The sequence below is a fragment of the Gordionus sp. m RMFG-2023 genome, chromosome 1 (genome assembly GCF_954871325.1).
Source record: "Gordionus sp. m RMFG-2023 chromosome 1, tfGorSpeb1-WG-v2, whole genome shotgun sequence".
Lineage (NCBI taxonomy): Eukaryota > Metazoa > Nematomorpha > Gordioida > Chordodea > Parachordodidae > Gordionus > Gordionus sp. m RMFG-2023.
Window position 1 is genome coordinate 18,181,464 of NC_088775.1, and position 18,739 is coordinate 18,200,202.

The window sequence follows — 18,739 nt, forward strand, 5'->3', positions numbered from 1 at the left end:
TATTTACTTAATCTTTGATTCAATTTAATGCAAATCATATTTTTCATTTATTATAACTGGAGACTTATAACTTTGAACGATCGAAGGTGATAGCGTTTCTAGAAAATCGATATGTCTTAATGTAACGTCTGTAATATAATCGTCTAGGACGGAATCTTTGACTAGTTTGCAAGCAGAAAAGGCTTCATCTATCGATATATTAATAATACAATGAACAAGAGATAATTAATATAAGATAAAAAATCATAATCAATTATAATTTTGGTTTCCCATTTTCAAATTATAAGCATATTAAGTAGTGCTATAAACTTTACAAGGAACATGTTATTCATTAGTTTGAAAAAAAGGAACGCATTACTGTTACCTTGTGAAAAAAAAACGCGTTACTTGCTATTCGAAAAAATTAACGCGTTACTTGTACTTGATATAAAAATAAAATTATACAAAAACAATATATTATAAGATAAGATCTTCTTGCAATCATTTTTTATTTATTTTTAACAATTTATTTTAAAATTATTATAAGATAAACAAAAGCGCTTAGTGCTAAACACGCGTTTGGTGCAAATAATGGGAGAGTTGAAATATTAAAAATTTAATTGGGGGAATTTATTTAAAATATTTAAAGAATGACCTTTATTTTCAAAATATTAAGATTATCATCACAAGTACTTCATTCAGATCTTTATTGAAATTCTTTTTATATCTTTATCAGAAGTTAATCTGGTAGGTGCGTTATTTAAAATAAAACAAATCTAATTTTCAATCTACACTTACAAAATGTAGATATAATGCCCTTAACTTTCTTTATTCATGTAAAAAAAAGTTTCATACTGGGGCCAAGGCAGAATTAAATCATCTTTATCTGAAGAAATAAGTACTATTGATATATATTATTTATAAACTAAATTATAAAATTAGTGAATATAAAGTAACATGCCTTTAGAGATTCAATATTAATTAAAACAACAATCTTGACTGTATAAAATTCAACAACAAAAATGTAATATATAAAATAAAATGAAAAACTTGGTCGTTGATCTGAATTAAAAACTTGGCTTAAATTATTTATAAAATTAAAAATATAATATATTCTAAAATATATTTTTCCATATTTTTAACAAAAAATTTAAAGTAACGTAATATTTTGGGTTACAGTTACAAAAAAAGGCGTTATAGTTACGTTATGAATCAAGCAATGAATGGCGTTCCTTTCACCCTAAAAAAGGATTAAAAGGTAGTAACGACATTAATTTCATCGACGTTACACTACATCCCTAATCAGGGATCCAACCCGAACCCGAACTATTAAACCGCTAAAACTGGTATTTTTTATCGAACCTAAACCTGAACCGAACCGCTAAATTACCTATGAAGAGGTTCGAATCTCACAATTTTATGCTTATAAAATAATGTGCATGTTATTATTAGAATATTGCAAAAATTTTAATTATATTCGAATTGTTTTAAAAGTGTCAGTCATAATTTTTATAAACTTTAGTATATTGCCATTTTACAACATTTTTTAAATATTTTAAGCTTATAAATTATAATGCCTAGAGAAAAATTAAATCCAATATATAAATTATTCACATATAGTATTATAAATGATACATCAAATCTGATATCATACTGACAGTGCCAGCTATCCAAATTAGTGTGGGAAGATGTTTTTCAACAATTAAATTTATACTATCTCCTTATAGATGTAATTTGAGTGAGACGACTTTTGAATGTGGCTTCATAAAAAAATTTTAAGTAATTGTTCATTAAAATTAATCATTGATATTTATTTGTTATATTTATAAATTAAATATTATTTTAAAATGTGCATTTAATAAAAATGAAGGTTTTATGGTGTTTTTATTTATGAAATAAAAAAAATTCTTCCCTATACATAATTCGAATGTAGGTTTGAATGCAAAAGTGATCAAACCGGTTTTTGAGGTTTGAACCAAACCGAACCGTTATTTTTATCCGAACTTAAACTGTACCGATATTCGTTTCGGTTGATCCCTGGCACTAATATTAAGTCCTAGAAGATATAAGCTTATTCAACTAAATTATGACAATCATTAATATACTTTAATTGTGTGGACATACGACATCATAAATATAAATATCGGTTTAAAATTATTTTTAAAATAAATCACACCTTTGGTTTCATCCTCAAAATTATTATGTAAACGTGGGTTCGATTTGAATAAACGCAATGAAAGGGCTGACCGGCATAATTCTTTTAAATCGCTACCTGTGTAATTGTTAGTTAGCTGAGATATGTTCCTCAAATTTATGTCTGTGTTTAACTGGGTAATAATTGTGAAGTTTAATAGTAAAATTCATATTTAGAAAAAGTATAATTATTATCATAAACTGATATAATATCGAAATCGTAGGGATAAATGTGATGTAGGCAATGACATCAAATATTAAGCTAGATTAATAATTTATTCACTAAAATGCATTTAAAAAATATACATACATTGAAAGGCATTTAACGAAATTGACTTTTAATGGCGTTAAACTAGACCCAGTGATATTTATTACAGCTGATTTCAATATATGTACACTTTTAATACGATTCGTCCGTCTGTGTTAATATTAATGCCATTGGGTATAGTTTAATAAATATTTAAGTTAGTATAAGAACAAATTATAATTTATGGAAAATTTTATAACTCAAAATTATTTACTGGTATATCTTTCAAAAATAGGGACAAAATTTGACACCTTTGTTCTTCATCCTAATTATTATTATTTTTTAAAAACAAATATTAATTCACAAAATTAATAAGGAATAAATTTATTTTATGATTCTTAGTTGATTGCATATTATTACTAGGGATGGGAAAAAAGGAAAAAAAGAAGTATTTTTCAACAATAAAAAACGTGAAAATTATTTTTAAAAATTAGAAATTATTTCTATATCTAAAATTTAATTAATTTTATTCTAAAATAACAAATATATCAGTTACTTTAATATTTAATTCTTTACTCTTTAAATTAAAATATGCCACGATACAAATCTCATCATGTATACAACTATTTATTGCTGGAGAAAAAGAGAAATATTGAAATGCTCAAAACACATTTCTTCTACAAGTAGTAGCAGACTAGATCATAAAAGAAACCGTGTAGGAATGATGCTCGAGCAGAAAAGATATTTTACGTCTAACATCCGACCCCCTACAATCATGTTCACAAAAATTCAATTTATTTTTAATGAAAGAATGTTGATGAATGCTGGATTGCCTATTATTTGTATTGTTAAATTTATTGTATTTTAAAATTTTAGTTAAATGATTATGAAAATAAAAAATTTACAATAAAATATTAATTGTAAGTAATAAAACAAATTTTTTAAAAAAATAACGTTTGTTTTTCTCCGAAAAATTTCCTCCCTACTTATTATATTATCAACTTCGCCATCTTTAGGCAATCCCCTCCCTGAAAATAGTGAATCTAAGAATTTATACAACTTAATTCATACTTGTCATATACATTACATTTTAAAAGAATAGGGTCTTGAGCAATCATATAATTGATAATGAACATTGGTTTCAAAGTTTTAAATTTATGATCCTCCAAAAATCCTTGTTAACAAGCTTATTATGCATAGTATTCAGAGAGTAGGGCATACCTGAAGGCCTAGAGTGTGGGTAAATTTTTTATATGGGCCAAGATATGAATTTTTTAAACATCCTCATGGGTAGGGTTGCTAAAAAGCCTGATTCAGTTCGATTTTAGCCAAAATAATATTAAGTAAGTCTCGAGATTTAGAAAATAAAGCCAACCCTTTCTACCATCTATGAGCTAAATCTTAAGGCTTACATAATATTATTCTGGTTAAAATCTTAATGGTGTCGTTTTTAAAAATCGACCCAAATCAAGATTTGTTCACTACTCATAGGGCGGTTTGAACCGATATCTAATAGTACTAACTCTGTAGTAAGTATTGTATTTAAACTTTCCTGGTGCAATTTGAGAATAGACAAAAAATATCAGTGTTTGTCGATGAAATATTAAAAATTTCAATCGATATATGAATACCTTACAATTTTCACATGATAATACCTAGATGTTAGTTATCGTCAACGGTCCGTCCGTCTCAATCTTCTTTTTAGGAGAGGGGCACTGGGGATAAAGAATGGAGGGTTTGTTAAACTTAATTCGGACGGGCCGGACTCCATCTGTATGGAAGGTTTAGATAATCATTATAAAGACTATGTTACGGGTAAGGGAACGAAAAATCTATCGGGTAATCTTCTTAGGATAGCTTGATCTAATATATCTATTCTGTTTGTTGCACCGATGACTAAAACTCTGGAGTTTTTGACGGACATGAACCCGTCCATTTGTGTAAGGAATATAGATTTTAAACGGGTAGATACTTCGTGATCGTTGGAATTGCGTGTACTTAATATACAGTCTTTTTTTGTTAATTTTTTTAAAAAATTTTATAAAATTATATAAACATATACATTGATCAACAAGGTATTTTTCATATTTATCAAATAAAAAGAATAAACCTTCATAAATTGATTTTATTTAATTTAGCGTATATATTTTATTGGAATAAGAGTATCGCCTCTGATGGCGATACTCTGAGATAAAATTTTGTTAACTTTCTCTTTATATTTTTTTTATTATTATAAAATTAAATTAAATCAAAAGTTTATATAAAATGAAAAAAGTGATTTTTACAATTTCGTTAATGTAATAAATATCATCAGTCATTCACATAAAAATTAATACATCTGTTAAAATAAATCACTTTATCAAATAAAATATACATTAAAAAAGTGTACAATACAACATGCCACCCATTACTAAACCCAAGTGTTAGGGGTGATTGAAAATATATGACCAACAATATACGAAATATAAATACACATCTGACGTTTTTCATTTACTCCAAACTATATATTTAAACATTCTGCTTATTTTGGTGTCTATAAAATTTTCGCCGAAAATAAATTATCTTGATCGACTTTATATAAAGAATTAAGAAATGCGGCTTTATGTCCATAGGAGGACGCCGTTTGATTCGTCTCACGAATAAGAATAAAGAAATGCGGTTTTTTTTTCCAAAGGAGGACGCCGTTTTAGTCGTCTTACGAATAAGAATAAAAATATTATATAATTTCTCCGGCTACAATTTCTCTGTAATACCGTAAATTTATATTTCCCCAATTTGCATAAAGAATAGAATATATTTTTTTAAATATTTCATCATAATTTTCTCCAATTCGAATACAGAATATAATGTAAACAATTTATACTCAAAATTTTCATACACATCTCCCCATTATTATCGGTAAATCATTTAATGTAATTTCGAATATGATTTCGCAAATATTATTTGAATATCCTGGAATAATTTCCTTATATTCTTGAATAATTTTATATAAGGATTTAATTTTTTTTTACGAAGTAAACATAACGTATACAATATCTTTACTAAAAAATGGTTTTTATAGGAATTTCATTTCTTTGAAAGAATACCAATGAATAATGTCATAGATAATATAGAAGGTTAGGTAAAGATTTCGAATAATTTGATGCATATATTTTATTCCGCTATTACTTTAATAATAATATTCACTTTATTACTTTAATAATAATATTCACTTGAAAACCTCCTCCCAACAAAACAAATATCGAATAAGATCCTTTATGAAAGTCCCTTTTTTTAATATTTTATTTTATCTTAATAACTAATTCCCAATTTTGAAATATTTATCTTTTTTTTATTTTACCTTTATAATATAATAATTTCCAATTTTGAAATATTAATCTTTTTTTATTTTACCTTTATAATATATTAATTTCCAATTTTGGAATATTCATCTTTTTTATTTTACCTTTATAATATATTAATTCCCAATTTTGAATATTTGTGTTTTATTTTACCTTTATAATATATTAATTTCCAATTTTGGAATATTCATCTTTTTATTTTACCTTTATAATATATTAATTCCCAATTTTGAATATTTGTGTCTTTATTTTACCTTTATAATATATTAATTTCCAATTTTGGAATATTCATTTTTTATTTTACTTTATAATATATTAATTCCCAATTTTGAATATTTGTGTTTTTATTTTACCTTTATAAAGTCGAATACAAATGAGAATATACTGCACCTGAAAGAGTGATAATTTCGCCAATTGATAATATAGTGGTAATAAAATTGCGAATTGTGACTGCAATAACCCTTATGGAACATTTGCTTTACACGGCACCATTTTCATATTTATCAAATAAAAAGAATAAACCTTCATAAATTGATTTTATTTAATTTAGCGTATATATTTTATTGGAATAAGAGTATCGCCTCTGATGGCGATACTCTGAGATAAAATTTTGTTAACTTTCTCTTTAATTTTTTTTATTATTATAAAATTAAATTAAATCAAAAGTTTATATAAAATGAAAAAAGTGATTTTTACAATTTCGTTAATGTAATAAATATCAAAGACCTGCAAGCCCGGCCCGGCCCTGACCGTATTTTAAATTTTTTAAATATACCCGGGCCGGGCCTAAAAAATTTTTTTAAACATACCCGGGCCGGGCCTAAAAAAATTTTTTTTAAACATATCCGGGCCGGGCCTAAAAAATTTTTTTAAAATATATCCGGGCCGGGCCTTAATATTTTTTATAAAAAATTTTACATTATGAGTTATTGGTTATAAGATTATATTATATTATAGTTATGATTAATATAATATTAGGTGATGGTTAACACTACCTAACACCCACAGATCGATCTAATTATTAATTTCCTGAAAGATACCGGAAAACTCCATTTTAAATTACTTACTTAGAAGTTAGACTTAGAACAGTTGTGTTAGAAGAATAGTTTAGAAGTGGATATATCCCATAAACAGATTTAAGTAATAAAAAATTCTATTTTGCTAATAATTTTATCTTACTGTAAAATTAAATTTAAACATTGATAAAATTTTCAGAATAAATGATTTCAAAATTTGAATTATTCTCTTAAAATAAAAATGTACATTGATATTTTTTAGCTTCATATATTAGTTTATAAAATCTATTTCAAATTAGATTGAATCTTTTTGTAAATAATATAAAATTTTAATAACATACTTTTTCTTATAACTATAATATTCAGTTTAAATTTATTATAATAAATAAATATAATAATTTCAAACTACATTATTTAATAAATATTGATATTAGATATTTATAATCAATGTAAGATATAAATAATTAATTAATATTTATTATCATTAGAATTAGTGATACTCAATCAATTTTAAGCATTCAAGAAGCTAAAGTAAAAATTAATATTAAATATAAATCTTATAATTCATATCTAAATTTTTAGAATATTTCCAAAACAATCAATAAAAGGAATATCATGGCACAAAACACTAATGATATAATTGACAAAATTAAAAATAATATTTATTCTTTTAAAAATACTAATAATACTTTAAAATCTGATATTTGGACTAAATATAAAATAATCATAGATAATAATAATAAAAAAAATATTGGCTATGTGCAATGTATAAATTGTTCAAATTTATTATCTTATAATTATAATCATGGTACATCACATTTAAAAAGACATAAATGTGATGGTAAATCCATGAAAATTAATAATTTTTTTTTACACCTGAAAAACCCACTTATAAATGTAATATGAAATATTTAAAACAAAAATTTATAGATCATTCCTTAACACTTTGCGCAAAAGATATTAGACCTTTCGAAATGATAGCTGGGAATGGGTTTCTTGAATTCAGCCAGGCTAGTCGATGTTGGGGCAACATATGGTAAAATAGATATCAACTCATTAATTTCACATCCCACCACTCTATCACGCCACCTTAAAGAAAAATGTAATAAAATAAGAACCATTTTGGTTGATACTATTGCCCGAGTAATCAAGAATCGATTTATGGCTGCTTTCACTGATATATGGTGCGATGACCATAAAAAGAACTCGTTTATAACAGTTAACATGCACTATATATCAGATGACTGGAAGTTAGTGAAGAGAAACCTATTTACCGCTAAATTTAAAGAAGTGTCTAAGACTAGCCAAGTAGTTAAGGATGAACTATTAAAAAATTTTCATAATTTTAGTTTTAACAATAACGATTTTATTAATATAATTTTTGTTACAGACCAAGGTAAAAATATTATAAAAGCATTGGAGTTAAATGAACGATTAAATTGTTCTTGTCATTTATTAAATACAATTTTAAGAAATTCCTTTAACTCCAAATATTTGGAAAGTAATGCCCCATTAATAAAATCAACAATAGATAATACTAAAATATTAGTGGGGCATTTAAAACAAAGTAATAAATGCCAGCATTTAAAAGCCCTTTATCAAGATATAGAAGTCCGCTGGAACTCTAAATACAATATGCTCAATTCTGTTTATTCTCAAAATGAAGAAATTAAAAAAGTTCTTCTAGAACATGGGGGATCGGAAAAGTATTATATTATAGACTTTCCGATCCTTCAGGATATAGTCAACATTCTTGAGAATTTTAACAGAGCTATTGTTGAGTTACAGTCGGACTCTTGTACTCTTTTTAAAGTGGTAATATGGTATTATGAACTTCTTGAAGTTTGTAATACCTTTCAAAGCGAAAAAAGAGAAATAAAATTGATATTACTTAATATAAAGCATTTTTTAATTGAAAAATTTGTTTTACACAAGTATCATTTTATTTCTCTTTTTCTCTGTCCCAAATTCAAACAATTACGTATGTTGTCAGGGACAGATCGCAAGATGACGGAAAACTATATAAAAGATTATATTAAATCACAAGAGGCTCAGGAAGTAAATGAAATACCATCGATCAGTCAAATTACGACTGTTGTTAAACAAACTGAATCGTTTTATGACAAATGGGGCGATGGTAATTCTGGTAATATGTCAATACCCGATGATGAATATTATAATTACATAAATAAAAAAATAAAAAAATAGATGAAACATTTAAGGTGGATAATTTGTTATAGTGGTGGGCTTCTCATCAAAGCGAATTCCCAATTTTAGCAAAATTGGCAAAACGGGTATTGGCTATTCCTGCTTCAAGTGCAAGCTGTGAGCGGAATTTTTCCACTACTGGAAGAATTCTTGAAGAAAGAAGAAGTAATCTTCAACCTGAAAAGGTAGATATGCTTCTCTTTCTTCATGATAATTAGTGAATTTTTAATATCTTTCTTGAGTATAGGCAGGCGCGTACGCAGGAATTTGCTGTGGGGGGGGGGACAATTAAAATTTTTTTAAAATAAATTTTTGTTATTTAAAATTCTGAAGCATAAATCTATTAGGACTAATAACTATTTCTAATACACAATTTTAAATTAATGTGAATTATAAAAATTAAATATATAAACCGGCATATGAAAAACTTTAAAACATATAAACCGGTATATAAAAAACTTTAAAATTTATAAACCGGCATATAAAAAACTTTAAAATAAATGTGAATTAAAAAATATTAAGTGAATATAACCGGCGGCATATGAATAACTATAAAATAAATGATACAAAATAGAAATATTTTGAGCCTTTAAAATTTATATATAAAGTATAAAAAATATAAATGTTGTAAATATAAATTTACATAAGTTTATTAGGTAAAATTGTATTTTGTGAATGAACTATTTATAATTCATAGGACAGCACTTAGAACTGCTCCCAACTTTTTTTGGACCCCAACAAAATGCTATAGATGCTTTGCATCAATTCAAACATATTTTAGATTATTTTCCTAATATATTAAAATTATAAAATTGCACAAAAATTTTTAAAAGCATATAATATATTTATAAGGTAAAATCCAATCTTCGTTGGGATAGAGCTAATTTTTCAATTATCTCATCCGAGCTTGGCGTCAAATGCCTATGAATATTCAATAGGGCCAAACCATTCAATCTACTTTCAGAAGTTGTACTTCTTAGGTAGGTTTTTATTCTTCTCAAAGAAGAGAAGGTTCTCTCATTAGTTGCAGTACTAATGGGAATAGTTGCTAATATATAAAATAATTTTAATATATTAGGAAAATAATCTAAAATATGTTTGAATTGATGCAAAGCATCAATAGTATTTTTTAGGACTATATCAACTATGGTTAATCTTTTATAACATAGTTGGCATTCAGCCAATAAGGCATAATAAGATACTTTAATATCCATGATAAAAATTTGCCAAATATTTTATTTTATTTCTATCACCATCTGAAAAAGGTTGGGAGGATTTTTGTGGTAATAATATCTGCAGATTGCTAAGTGCTGTCCTATGAATTAAAAACCGTTCGTTTATTTGTGTTATAAATATATCTAAAAGAGGGATAAAGAGATTTATTTTATAATGTTCTTCGACTGACCCGATATTAATGTTTGGACGATGAGCTTGCCTTGCTGCAAGTCGAGGGAGACAAATATTAAACTCATATTGTTGTGCTTTTGACTCAACAATAACATATAAAATATGAAATTCGTCATCAACATTAGCTCTAATTTCATTGAGTTCTATTAAAATAGTCTCTGCTATTCTCATCATCTCAATCAAGTCAATATCGGGTTTTTGAAAAGTATTGCATAAAATTGTAATATAATTAAATAATTTATTAATACATTGTAATGAGAAAAAAAAATTTGGTATAAGTATGGAATCTAATAATTTGCTAGCCTCTGTAGAAATATCTCTCTCAGACCATTGTGATATTTCGGTAAGAGCGTTAATAATGTTAAGCTTAACCAAATTTCTTCCAGCATATCTTGGACCAAACAGGACACATATCTTACAATAAGCTCCATTGTCACGGATAGAGTATGCTAGCCATAACCATCTAAGGAAAACTTGAAATTGAAATTAATTGATAAAATAACTTAGTAAATGATTGTTATAAATAAATGTAATTAAATATATATTTGAATGAAAGATATATGAATAAAGATTATAAAAATAATATTAATATATAGAAAATAATATTTTTGAAAAATATATCCGGCATCTGCATTTTTTGGCTTTGGGGGGGATTTGTCCCCCTGTCCCCCCCCCCCGCTGCGTACGCGCCTGAGTATAGGGTTTCGTCAATCATGCTGGTTTTTACTTTGCAAACTGTCAAATATTTATTGCATTTATTATATTTTACCTTGAGCTATGAAAGTTTTTTATTATTTTTTTTTACAATATATTATATAATACAATTATCTTCTTTTGTTAAAAATTTATATTATAAAATAAATTATATTAATATTATGCAATTTGATTATATTTTCAAAATACTATTTATTATACATGCATTTTTTTAAATAGCGATTTATTTTTACTTTATAAATTAAATAGTAAATTAAATACAATATATTATATTCTCAAAATATTTTCCATTTTTATAAATTATATATTAGTTTTATTATTTTTAAATGCAATATAAAATATAGTATATGCTCAAAAATAAAATATTATTACCATTTTTATGAATATTAGTTTTATTTTTATAAATGCAATATAAAATATAGTATATGCTCAAAATATCCATTTTTATAAATAACAGTTTTATAATTTTTATAAATTTAATATAATATTCTCAAAATATTAGCTTTTTACATGTATTTTTTAAATAAAAATTAAAAATCACAAATAGAATCTTTTATATTCAAAAATATTATTTGCACAAATTTTTTATAGTATCAATTTGTAATTAATTATCTGAATAAAATATGAAATATACTTATATCCGGGCCGGGCCTTAAATTTTAAATTCCGGGCCGGGCCGTAAAAAAATTTTTAAAAAAATATCAGGGCCGGGCCGTAAAAAAATTTTTAAAAAATATCAGGGCCGGGCCGGGCCTTAAATTTTTTAATTCGGGCCGGGCCGTAAAAATTTTTTTTTAAAATATCCGGGCCGGGCCTAAAAATTTTAAAACCGGGCCGGGCCGTGCAAATGGTACCTCTGCAGGTCTCTGATAAATATCATCAGTCATTTACATAAAAATTAATACATCTGTTAAAATAAATCACTTTATCAAATAAAATATACATTAAAAAAGTGTACAATACAACAGTATACAAGTTAGAAAACTAGGGCTGTGCAGCTATAAATATCGGATCGGCACCGATATTTAGCGTTTTCAAGTAGGCTCGATTTAGCCAATTTTCAAAAATGATTAAGTCAAGATTTGGGCCAAAAGTAAATTACTCAAGTTTATTTATTTTCCCCACATATGGCAAAAAGAATTTCGAGGCTTAGAAAATAATATTTTGACTAAAATCTTGATTCAGTTCTTTTTATAAATCGGCAAAATCGAGTTCAACAACACTACACATTCACCCATAAACAATGTAAATATTTTATATAAGATAAATAACTTTTGGAGAATAAAAAAATACACTTAAATTGATGAAAGTTGGTTGATTTTTTTGTAACAGAAAATATTAATATTTTTATGATATTGGTTCAAAGATAGCTGGTATAAAACTTAATAGAAATATCGGATTGGTATCGGATAGGTTTTTTTAGTAATATCGGATAGGATCGGTGAAAAATTAATGGATTGGCACATCCCTATAAAAAACTTTATCCCATAAAGCATGCTATAGTAAGATATGGGGGAAAATGTTGGAAGTAAAAAAAAAATCTGTGAGTTACAAGTTAAATGTCTAAAGAGGAGGTGATGGTGTTTGGTGGCTATTTATGTTAGATCAATATTAACATTAAAATAATTATGTTCATGATGGTGGTATGTATAAGGTGAAATGATTTAGAAGATTGGAAAATTGGGGTGAAAATTAAGCACTTCATTTAAAAACAAGGATAGAAAAAACTTAAATAATCTGGAGATAGTTTTAGATAATCCTTTAATAGTGGAAAAAGTTGTTCAAGTCATAGGAAAAAATATAGATTATAACTTCAACTCTTCCTTCCAGTTGATCATTATTAGCCCTCCCCCCTCATTTGTGGGGGAAATGATGTTTTCTCTTCTTTTTTTGTTAAAATAAGAGGATAATTAAAATTTCTATGGGATTTATGATCAAGTAATTCGTGATTAATTAAACTTGATAAAAAAAATGCGTTTAATTTAAGCAGATTTTCTTAGGGGAGAAAAATTGAATAAGTATTTATTAGGCATAGAAATTTATTTAAAATAATAATAATCTAATGTGGTTCAGGGTTTCGGATCCTTACTTAAAATGGCTAGGCTCCACTTTGGTTTTTAGTTTAAAATCGTTTATTTTAGTTAGGTAATTTTGTAAACACATTTGTATAGATTAGTTCCGACTTTCAAAATACATATTGGTTAGTTCCGGTTTTTAAAAAATCATATTGACTATTTTCGATTTCTTTCTAAAAATTAATCTTAACATATTTTAAATTGGCCCATGAGTAATCTGATAAAAAAATATTTTAAAGACTTCAACAAAAAAAATAACCAAATATAATTAAAGAATTATACATGAATAAGAAAAATCGGTAACTCACTGAATCTCGGGGAAATTTTTAATATTATTTTTCTTTAAAAATATTTAAAAAAAAATAAATACGCGATTGACTGGATATTGGTGCATATTTTTTAATTTAATAATAATTCAAAGCTTCATTACTCAAAAGTTTTAAGAATTTCATATTTTTTTCTTGTGAAAGTTTTCCACAATTCTTTAATTTTATATTAAGAATGGAAAAGGCTGCTAATATTAAATGCTACTAGGACTATAATTTTTTTTAGTGAAAATTTTCACAATTCTTTAATTTCACATTAAGAATAGATTATATTATTTAAAAAGGTGTGTGCTATATTGGATGCTACTAAGTTAGGACTATTAAATAAAATACCAGATAATTAAGCAATTTATTTGAATAAATATAATATATAAACTGACATTAAATAAATATATACAATTCAGGCGCGTACGCAGGAATTTGGTCTGGGGGGGGATAATAAATTTTTTTAAGAAATAATATTTTTAATTAAAAATAATAAGCATAAATTTATTAGGATTAATAACTTTTCTAATACACAATTTTAAACTAATGTGAATTAAAAAAATTATATATATAAACCGGCATTTAAATGTGAATCATAAAATATAAAGTGAATATAACTCACGATATGAATCACTTAAATGACCCAAAATTGAAATTTGAATTTTTTGAGCTTTTAAAATATATAAAGTATAAAAAATTTAAATGTTGTAAATATAAATTAATACACAAAAGTTTCTTATGAATAATTGTATTTTGTATGTTTTGAGCTAATTTTTCAATTATCAATCCTTGCTTGGCGTTAAATGTCTATGAATATTCAAAAGATCCAAATCATTCAATCTACTTTCAGATGTTGTATTTCATAGGTATGTTTTTCACAGACTTGCAGGCCCGGCCCCCGAATTTTAATTTTTTTAAATATACCCGGGCCGGGCTCGTAATTTTTTTTTAAAAAAACACCCGGGCTGGGCTGAAAATTTTTTAAGAAAATATATCCGAGCCGAGTTGTATATTTTAAAACCAAATATTTGAAATCGCCATTATTAGCTATAAATATCAAAAATAAATATAATTTATTTTAAAAAATTCGGGCTGAACTAGCCGGGCCGGGCCTGAAAATTTTTTTAAAAAAAACCTGGGCCGGAAAAAATTTTTAAAAAAAATCTGGGCCTGGTCCTGCAAATGGTACCTCTGCAAGGCTCTGTTATTCTTCTTAAAAAAGTGAATGTTCTCTCATTAGTTTACTAAAGAGCTGCTAATATATATATAACCATTTTAATAATTGGGAGTATAATCTAAAATGTGTTTGAAATAAAAAGCATCCATAGCATTTTTTGGGACTGTATCAACCATAGTTAATCTTTTAATCATAGTTATTCAGCTAATAAGGCATCATAAGATATTTTAACATCTTCATGATAAAAATATAACAAATATTTATATTTTTTTTCTATCACCATATGAAAAAGGTTGGGAGAGGGGACATTTGTTTTATAATACTCTTCTACTGATCCTATATTAATGTTTTGATGATGAGCTTGCTTGCTGCAAGTCGAGGGGGACAAATATTTAACACGTATAGCTCTACTTTTGACTCAACAATAACATATAAAATATGAAATTCTTCAACAACACTAGCTCTATTTCCTTGAGTTCTAATAAAATGCTCTCCGCTATTCTCATCTTCTTAATCAAGTCAATGTTATGTTTTTGAAAAGTATTACATAAAATAGTTGTATAATTAAATAATACATTCTAATGAGAAAAAAAATTTGGAATAAGTATTGAATCCAATAATTTTCTTGCTTCTGAGGAAATATTTCTTTCAAGCCATTGTGATATTTCAGTAATAGCATTAATAATCAGCTCTTCTAACTCCAAAATAGCTGTTACTGTGGCGGAGACTCGATCTCTTTGGACAAGCTTGCAATTTTTTTCTCCCTGTTGGACAAGGAGTTTCAGAGATAATTATTATTTTATTAGAAATTTAGATAAATATTACGCCACTAAAATTTGAAAATAATAGGTAAATTACGCCAAAGAAAACTTGAAATCGAAATTGATTGATAAAATAACTTAGTAGATGAATGTGATAAATAAATGTAATTAAATATATATATATATATATGTATATATGAGATAAGAATAAATATTAACAAATATAAATTAATATTAACAATAATATTTTTGAAAAATATAATCCGGCATCTGCATTTTTTGGCTTTGGGGGGGGGGGATTTGTCCCCCTGTCCCCCCCCCCCGCTGCGTACGCGCCTGATACAATTTTAAGGAAGAACATAAATACTTATATATAAAATTATATCATTTAAAAATTTAATTAATTTTTAAATTTCACATATTTTTAATATTAACAAAATAAGAATATTAGTGGAAGATTTTCTTCAAGTTTTTAGGAATTAAAAAAAAATATTTTAAAAAAATCTAAAATGACGCCAAATTGAATGAAAAAAGTTTGTAATTCTTATAACTTTTGAGCAATGAAACTTTGAATTATTATTACATCAAAAAATTTTCACCAATATCCAGACAATAGCATTTTATTATTTTTTTAAAAATAATATTAAAAATTTCCCCGAGTTTCAGTGAGTTACCGAAAAAAAAATCAAATGTATATAACAAATACACATATAAATGACATTTTTTTAAAAAAAATTTAAATTATGCTATTTAGAATAAATAAATATAATTTGAAGCGGAGTTTGAAAAAAAATCTCAAAAGTTAAATTTTAAAGATTCTTTTTTTATAAAAATCGGATGATTTCAAGAAAGATTTTTTATGCATAAAAATCACAAAAGATTTCGACCTTTAGTTCTATTTGAGCATTCTCAAAAAAATCTTTTAAGATCTTATGCGTTATCAACCGGCTTAAACCGGTATGAAAATATTTATAATTTTTCGGGTTTCTCCGTTTATAATTTTTTATGTTAAGATCTATTTCGGATTTCGCGGTTCGACCATCCAGGTATTGTTCTAAAGTGAATATAAATTTAAAAAATATATAAATTTATCATTCTTCTTAAGTCAGTTATAATATCTTATTTTATCTATAATTTAGCATTAGATATTATACCTATTTCATCTATGAAGATAATGCATGGTTGAATTTTTTCTGCCTATTGTATAATTTTTTAAAATCAATAAAAAAAAGGTTGAATATTATATTTCATGATAAAAGATACCTTACCAAGGAAAATAGAGCTTTGACTAATTTTTCACTTTCACCGTACCATTTATCCAAAATGACAGAAAAATCCAATATAATGATTGGACAGCCTGTATTTTGTTTATTTAAACATTATTTTAGCACGTATTAATTAGAATATAACCTATTTCATTTGCTATAGCTTTGGTGATCAAAGTTTTACCACACCCAGGATTACCAAATAAGAGTACTCCTTTAAATTGAAAAAAATAAAATAAAACATGAATTTTTTGAATTTTAAAGTATAGAACTTGTTTAAAAATAAATAAATATGTTTATTAAAAAACTGATAAATATTTTATATATACCATAGTTTATTGTGCCTTTTCAATGTAGGTAGGGGTAAAGAATAAGGGCAATGTTTCATTTTTATAAATTTATTTAATCGAAATTTTTTGAAATGTAGAACAATAAAAATAGGCAAGATTGTGACAAACCAAGCCTATATTCAAGGAATATCTTTTTTTGAATCAAAATCAGCACCGGTTAGTTGAATGGGCTGATGCCGGTTCCACGTCATTACAGAGAAACCTTTATAGAGAAAACAATAATAGAGAATGCACTTATAGACAATTATAGAGAAAGTCTTTTATAGAGTATTATTTTATAGAGAAAACAATTATAGAGAATGTCGTTTACAGAGAATGATTTTAGAGAGAATGATTTTACAGAGAATGTTTTTATAGAGAATGATTTTACAGAGAATGTATTTTATAGAGAATTATTTTATAAAAAATTTTATATAAAGAATATGATTATTTTATAAAAAAATTTTTTAAATATGATTAATTTATAAAAAATGTTATAAATTTTTTTGTAAATTTATGTGCTCTGCATAGTCAAAGGGGGAAAAAAATTATATGAAATATTATTAAATATTAAAATTACCTTATATAAGCGAATTATTGGGCAGTTTTTATTGTAAGAAAATTATTACAATCGGCAAAATATTAAGAGTTAAAATATAAAAACATTATATTCGAATTTTAGAAAGTTTTATAATCTTATATTGTGTTTAAATAAAATTTTAGAAGGTTACAATTATATTAGTATCAAGTGGATAGTAAATTCAGGGCAATCAGCTCTGTATAATATTATAATGTAAAAAAATATAAATTTTATATAAATATATTTATTAATGGACAACTTTGTATAAAATGTAGTCAGCTATGTCGTAAATAATACATTTATAATATCATGACAATCATATTTGTTTATCTATGTGTTTATATATAGTTAAAATTAATAGATATTATATTTTTGTAAAAAAAAGATCACTTTTTTAATTTTGATAACTTTTTTAATTTTCATAAAACCTTTTGAATTATGATAACATTTTTCGCTTTTGATTTTACTTAATAAAGATGATGAATATATTTTACTCAATAAAGATATAAGTCCAAATTTCAGTTCCGTGTTTATTTTATTTTATAATTCTGAATTTAGCTTTTTAATTCGGTACTTCTGAATTTATTCTTATATTAGAATTTAGTCTCACAATATAGTTAACATTTGAAGCTCTATTTTTTTTTGTCAGTTGGTGCCGTGACCAGGATAGTTTCGATTCCCGGGTTATTCGGTATTTTAAGGTAAAAAATATTTTATTTTATATTTTGTATCTCTACTCAGAACACAACGCAATCACATTTTTGTTTAAATTTTTAGAAATTTAACACGGCCGTTTTAAAGTAATATAAATTTTTCATATAATGAGATGGGCTTTATATTTAATTTTGATAGTGAGCCTAGCTTCTTTAATAAAATTTCGGAGTATCCGAGTATTAATTATCAAGATTTGTATCAAATGGTTGATAAATTTGATGTGAATAATGCATTAGTGACCATGTTATTGTTGGTCATACTGTATGTCATATATATTGTAATAAAATTTTTGTTTGGAAAATGTACTCTGGTTGCGACCAAAGTATATGATAATTGGAAAATAGACACTTCGGTGTCGGCAGATTGTTAGAAAAAGATTTCGGTCTTGGAAAGTAATTTAAATATGGTTTTAAATGAAATCG

General features: G+C 25.5%; 1 protein-coding gene across 2 annotated transcripts in view; it reads right to left on the reverse strand.

Annotated features, from left to right (window-relative positions):
• The window catches only part of LOC135931638 (uncharacterized), a 35,045-nt gene continuing 16,306 nt past the window's right edge, over nt 1–18,739 (reverse strand). Inside the window, exons 4-10 of one of the 2 annotated variants that reach the window (XM_065468879.1) lie at nt 16,840–16,908; nt 16,698–16,786; nt 16,584–16,626; nt 4,233–4,429; nt 2,694–2,744; nt 2,156–2,306; nt 1–188 (exon numbers count right to left, since the gene is read on the reverse strand). In XM_065468879.1, the coding sequence (XP_065324951.1) occupies nt 25–188; nt 2,156–2,306; nt 2,694–2,744; nt 4,233–4,429; nt 16,584–16,626; nt 16,698–16,786; nt 16,840–16,908 (764 nt within the window). In that variant the 3' untranslated portion in view covers nt 1–24. The remainder of the gene's footprint in view (nt 189–2,155; nt 2,307–2,693; nt 2,745–4,232; nt 4,430–16,583; nt 16,627–16,697; nt 16,787–16,839; nt 16,909–18,739) is intronic. The other variant, XM_065468880.1, reaches the window with a different exon arrangement.